The following is a 6,117-nucleotide window of genomic DNA, read 5'->3' on the forward strand; positions in this document are numbered from 1 at the left end:
TTCCCCCCATTTCCCCTTCCTCATCCTCTCCCCTCCCACCTCCGGCCGCTCCCCAAATCACTTTTGGGCTCCCATTTCCCCATTTTCCCACAAATCCCCCAATCCCCAGCCCCCTCCCGCTCAGTTTTGGGGTCCCCCCTCCCCTTTTTCCCCCCTTCCCCACCCTCTCCCCCCCCTCCCTCCCCTCCCCCCACCCCTCAGCCCTTCCCGCTCTCCCTTTGGGGGGTCCCCTCCTCTTCCCCCTCCATTCCGGGCTCCCCCCTTCGCCCCCTTTTCCCCCTTCTCCCGCCCTGTCCCAGCGCCTCCCGCCCCCCGCTCACCCGAGAGCTCCGCGCCCGCACCCGGGGGGGCTCCCAGCACCCCCAGTGCCACCAGCAGGGCCCCAGCTGCCGCCCCGAGCCCCATGGCCAGCGACCGCCGCCCCGAACCAACCGCGCTCAACTGCGAGAACCAGCCCGGAGCAGCGCGGGGTCATGAGGGACGCGCTCCCTGATTGGTCGGGCGTGGTTTTTGGCAGCGCTTTCATTGGTTGGGGTTTTTTCGGCCTCTCTTTAATTGGCCGAAGTGATTTTTGCGCTCTCTAATTGGCCGGTTCGTTTGGAGCCCGATTTCCAGACCCTCTACCCAGCAACTCATGACTCATTTCCGCTCTTTTTTCTGATTCGCCAGAATTTCTTAGCGAGCTCAATTTTTTAACCCTCTACCCGCCAACACCCTCTACCCGGCCTCATTAAACTCCGCTCTCCCATTGGCTGAGCGCTTTTTGGGGTGCTGCTCCCCCGTTCCCAGTGCCCCCAGTTCGGATCCGCGTTCCTGGGAGCAGCACCGACCCTGCCCGGTGTGCCCGGAGCGCCACGGACGGAGCGCGGAGCCTCCCCCGGCTGCTGCCGCTGCTGGCCCTGACCCTGCCCCCGATTCTGGGGGTCCAGGGAGGGTTTGGCGGGGGGGTCCAGGATTTGGGGTTCTCTGGAATTTGGGGAATTCTGAGAATTAAGGGGTTAAAGGGGCCAATCCCAAATTTTTGGAGATTTTTTTGGAATTTTCGGGGGATTTTATTCAGGTTTCTTTCCCCCCATTTTTTCGCCATTTTGGGGGGTCGGGTGTGGCCGAATTCGTCTTTTTCCAGGCCTTTGGTCGTCTCGACGTCCCTAAACCCCCTTGTCCAAGGTATTTTGGGGGCTTGGGCGTGGCCAGACCCCCCTGTTCAATGGATTTGGGATCTCGGGGTGGCGTGACCCCCCTGTACCCAAAATTTGGGGACTGAGTGTTCCCAAACCCCCTTGTCCCCGGGATTTTGGGGATCTGGGAGTGCTCAAACCCCCCTGTACCCAAAATTCGGGGCGGGCTTGGAGTTCGCAAACCCCCCTGTACACAAAATTTGGGGAATTGGGTTTTCTCACATCCTCTTTTCCCGGAGTTTCGGTGCTCTGGAAGAGCCTAAACCCCCTTGTCCCCAGGATTTTGGGATCTGGGAGTGCTCAAACCCCCTTGTACATAAAATTTGGTGAAATGGAAGTGCCTAAATCCCTTTTCTCCCAGGATTTTTGGGTCTCTGGAAGTGCCTAAATCCCTTTTTTCCAGGATTTTTGGAGTCTGGGTGTGCCTAACCCCCCGTACCCACAATTTGGGCAACTCGATGTTCCCAAATCCGCTTTTCCCGGGGATTTTGGGGGTCTGGATGTTCCTAAACCCCCTTGTCCCCGGGATTTTGGGGATCTGGGAGTGCTCAAACCCCCCTGTACCCAAAATTCGGGGTGGGCTTGGAGTGCCCAAACCCCCCTGTACACAAAATTTGGGGAACTGGGTTTTCTCACATCCTCTTTTCCCGGGATTTCTGTGTTCTGGATGTTCCTAAACCCCCTTGTCCCCGGGATCTGGGGAGGGCTGGACGTGGCCAGACCCCCTTGTACACAAAATTTGGTGAAATGGAAGTGCCTAAATCCCTTTTTTTCCCAGGATTTTTGGGTCTCTGGAAGTGCTTAAATCCCTTTTTTCCAGGATTTTTTGAGCCTGGGAGTACCTAACCCCCCGTACCCACAATCTGGAGAGCTCAGTGTTCCCAAATCGGCTTTTCCAGGGCATTTCGGGGGTTTGGATGTTCCTAAACCCCCTTGTCCCCGGGATTTTGGGGATCTGGGAGTGCTCAAACCCCCCTGTACACAAAATTTGGGCGGGCTGGGAGTGCCCAAACCTCGCTGTACCCAAAATTTGGGGAACTGAAAATTCCCAATTCCTCCTTTCCAGGATTTTGGGGCTCTGGATATTCCTAAACCCCCTTGTCCCCGGGATTTTGAGGGCGCAGGGGTGCCCAAAATCTCCCCGGACGGGACCTGGTGAACTCCATGGGCTGCACATCCAAGGATTTCGCTGTTCTACATTTTCTTTTCTCTCCCTCCCTCTTCTCTTTATTTTTCCCTTTTTTCCCCCAATTCCTCCCCAGCTCGTTTTGCTGTGGTTATTTCAATAAATTTGCATTTGTTTGGATTATCACTGCAAACCCCCCTGGGCCGTGTCGGGTTTTGCACTCTGAGATCCCCCAGGAACCGTCAGGGAACGCGGCCGTGAGGAGGGGGCGTGACAGAAACACAATGTCATTAACAAGGGGGTCAAGGGAATTATTAAATACTAATAAAATTATTTTAAAATTATGTAATTGTTAATTATGGAGAGGTTTAAGATAGTAAATAAATTTAGTATCATAAAATGCATATATTAATGAGTAATAACATTAATAAAATGAAAATATTATTATGAAAAATTATTAAATTAAAGTTATTTAAAATTACTACATTATTTAGTTATGAAATAAAAATTATTAATAAATAATTATTGTAAAATTTAAAGGAAAAATATTTTAAATTCTTAAATTGTTTAGTAATTTAATAAAATTACGATACTATTGATATTATTATTATTATTAATATTAATGCTATATTGTTAATATTATCATAATTGCTATTATTAATGTTACTATGACTATGACTATGATTATTACTATTACTATTACTATTACTATTATATTCATATATATAAAAAGTATTATTAAAAATAAAAAATTTCTTAGTAATTTTAAATTAATTACTGATTTTTAACAAGGGCAGACCTACACCTCTCTGCTCACTGCGGGATGTGGGGAGGGGGCGATGCTGACGGGGCCGCGGGAGCTGGAGCTCCGGGGGTGGGTGGGTTTCTGGTGCTGCTGCTCTTCCTCCTCCTCCTCCTCCTCCCGCTCCCCCCGGGCCCAGCCCCCACCCTTTCTCCCCCTCCCTTTGCCCAAATCCGTCCCATCGCCCCCCGCCCCCCCAGACCCCTCCCCAGCGCCCCCCAACAAACGGCCCCGGGCCCAACTGGGAAGCTTTATTGGGAGCGCTGGCAGCGGGCACTGGGCGGGGGCAGAGCGCCAGCGGCGCTGGGGGGGACACGGGACCCCCCCAGAATCAGCGGAGCGGGGACGGAGCGGGGGGTCCCGGCCGGGCCCGAGCCCACGGGGAGGGGCTGCGGCCGCCGCCGGCTCACGAGCTCTGTGGGCAGAGAAAAGGGGGTGACACCGGGCTGGGGGCCCCGGCGGGAGCGCGCACGGGGCTCCGCCACGGCGGGGACGCCGCCCCCGGCACCCGCCCTCACCTTCTTGCGCACGTAGAAGCCGAGCCCCAGCGCCAGGAAGACCGAGCCCAAGACCAAGCCCCCGATGCCCGTCAGCATCTTGCTGCGGGCGGCGTCCGGCGCCATCTCTGGGGGGTCCGCAGGGCTCAGCGCCCCCAAAACCTCTCGCCGACACCCCCAGCCCCTCCCAGCGCCCTCCCTGTGGCCCCCGGCCCAGCCAGGACCCCCTGAAACCTCCCCCGATCCCTTTTGGGCCTCAACAGGAGCCACCAAAGCCCCTCCCGTCCCTCTCAGCATCCCACAGCCCCCTCCCAGTTGGCCCAAGCGCCCCAGAACCCCCACACTCCCTCCCAGTCACACCCAGTGCCCCCAAACTCCCACCCAGTCACACCCGGGACCCCCAAACTCCCTCCCAGTCACACCCAGCGCCCCCAAACTCCCTCCCAGTCACACCCAGGACCCCCAAACTCCCTCTCAGTCACACCCGGGACCCCAAAACTCCCACCCAGTCACCCCCAGCACCCCCAAACTCCCTCCCAGTGCCCACCAGCACCCCCAAACTCCCTCCCAGTCACACCCAGCACCCCCAAACTCCCTCCCAGTGCCCACCAGCACCCCCCCAACCCCACCCCACCCTCCCCAGCATCCCCCAAACCCCTGCCCAGCCCTTGCCCAGCCCCCAGCCCCTCTCCCACTCCCAGCCCGCCTCTCTCCAGCTCCCTCCCAGTGCCTCCCAGCACAGCCCAGCGGCTCTGCCAGCGCCCCCAGGGGCTCCCCCGTACCCCAGTGCCGCCTCAGCGGCTGCTCCAGGCTGACGTGCTCCACCTGGCAGCTGTAGCTGAGCCCGCGCCGGGGCGGCGTTTCCAGCAGCACCAGCAGCTGGTAGGTCCAGTCCCCGTTGGGGACCACGTCGGTGGCCACCACGTGCTCCGACAGCTCCTGCTCGCCCTGGAACCACCTCACCTGGATGGCAGCAGGGTAGAAATCCATCACGGAGCAGAGCAGGCGGCCGGGGCCGGGCTGGGAGCTCGAGGGGGGCACCAGCGAGATGGACACGTTTGGGGGCACTGGGAGGGAGACGGGAAAGACTGGGATCAGCTCGGGAGCACTGGAAGAGGAAGGGGAGGGCTGGGCTGGGCTGGGGAGGCAATGGGAATGGACTGGGATGGACTGGGCGGGACTGGGAATGGAATGGGAAGGATTGGGAATGGACTGGGAAGGACTGGGATTGACTGGGATGGAGTTGAGTGGCACTGGGAGAGGTGGGAGTGGATGGAGGCGCACTGGGAGCGATGGTGTTCGTCTGAGAGTGAACTGGGAATGAACTGGGAAGAGACTGGAAATGGACTGGGAGAGACTTGGGAGGAATTGGAGATGGTTTTGGAGGGACTGGGATGGCACTGGGAGGGACTGGGATGGCACTGGGAGGGATTTTGGTGGCACTGGGAGGGACTGGCAATGAAACGCGCAGCGCTGCGAGGCCGAGTCCAGCGCGGGGCACTCGGCGCAGCGGGTCTGCCTGGCAACAGATGAGTCATTAAAATCGCGAGTTTTGATTGGCTGGAAAGCGTCACCGTTACGCGTCGCTGCAACGGACGCGTGGGGGGGCACTGGGATGGACTGGGGGGGTCACTGAGAGGGACAAGTGGCCCCGGGGATGGGCACAAGGAGGGCTGAGAGCTCTGGGGACATTCCCAGGGTGGTTTCGAGGGGCTCCAGGGTCACTGGCAGGGCAGGGCCCGAGGGGACACGCTCTGCCCCGCGCTCACCTCGGCGCTCTATGGTGAACGGGCGGAACATCTCGTAGTTGCGCTTGCAGAACGTGTCCGCCAGAGTCCGCATGTACCTCATGACAGCCGGGTGGCGGTTCAAGTACTTGGCATTCACCTCCCCAAAGCGGGTTTCACCCACGTAGTGCCCCACGTCGCTGTCGAAGATCAGGAACTGCCGGCGGTTGTAGATGGCCCTCTCCACGAGCCTCACCTTCTCGGTGCCGTTAATGAAGTAACACTCGGTCTTTTGCATGAACTGGAACACCCCTGTGAGTGCAGGAAACATCTCAGGGGGTTCCGCGCCCCAGCACCCCCAGCAGCACCCCCAGAGCTCCGGGCCCACCCCGGATCCCCACTCCGCACCCCCTGTGCCCCACGGCCGCCATGGGACCCTCCTGCCCGCGCTGCCGCTTCCTCTTTGCCGCCCTTCCCCCATTTCCCCTTCCTCATCCTCTCCCCTCCCACCTCCGGCCGCTCCCCAAATCACTTTTGGGCTCCCATTTTCCCACAAATCCCCCAATTCACAACGCCCCTCGGCCTCACTTTTAGGGTCCCCATCTCCCCTTTTCCCCCTTTTCCCCCTTCTCCCCCCCTGTCCCAGCGCCTCCCGCCCCCCGCTCACCCGAGAGCTCCGCGCCCGCACCCGGGGGGGCTCCCAGCACCCCCAGTGCCACCAGCAGGGCCCCAGCTGCCGCCCCGAGCCCCATGGCCAGCGACCGCCGCCCCAAACCAACCGCGGTCA

At 58.8% G+C, this 6,117-nt stretch overlaps 1 protein-coding gene across 1 annotated transcript; it reads right to left on the minus strand.

Annotated features, from left to right (window-relative positions):
• Positions 1-3,343: 3,343 nt before the first annotated feature.
• On the minus strand, positions 3,344-6,095 carry LOC135441790 (class II histocompatibility antigen, B-L beta chain-like). Its single transcript, XM_064701339.1, has 5 exons — positions 5,998-6,095; positions 5,373-5,642; positions 4,386-4,670; positions 3,625-3,731; positions 3,344-3,521 (listed from the first exon to the last, which is right to left on the minus strand). Exons 1-5 carry the CDS (start codon positions 6,080-6,082, stop codon positions 3,513-3,515), a joined length of 756 nt encoding a protein of 251 aa, XP_064557409.1. The 5' UTR covers positions 6,083-6,095; the 3' UTR covers positions 3,344-3,512.
• Between the last annotated feature and the right edge of the window lie 22 nt (positions 6,096-6,117).

The sequence above is a fragment of the Zonotrichia leucophrys genome, unplaced genomic scaffold (assembly GCF_028769735.1).
Source record: "Zonotrichia leucophrys gambelii isolate GWCS_2022_RI unplaced genomic scaffold, RI_Zleu_2.0 Scaffold_530_35128, whole genome shotgun sequence".
NCBI lineage: Eukaryota > Metazoa > Chordata > Aves > Passeriformes > Passerellidae > Zonotrichia > Zonotrichia leucophrys.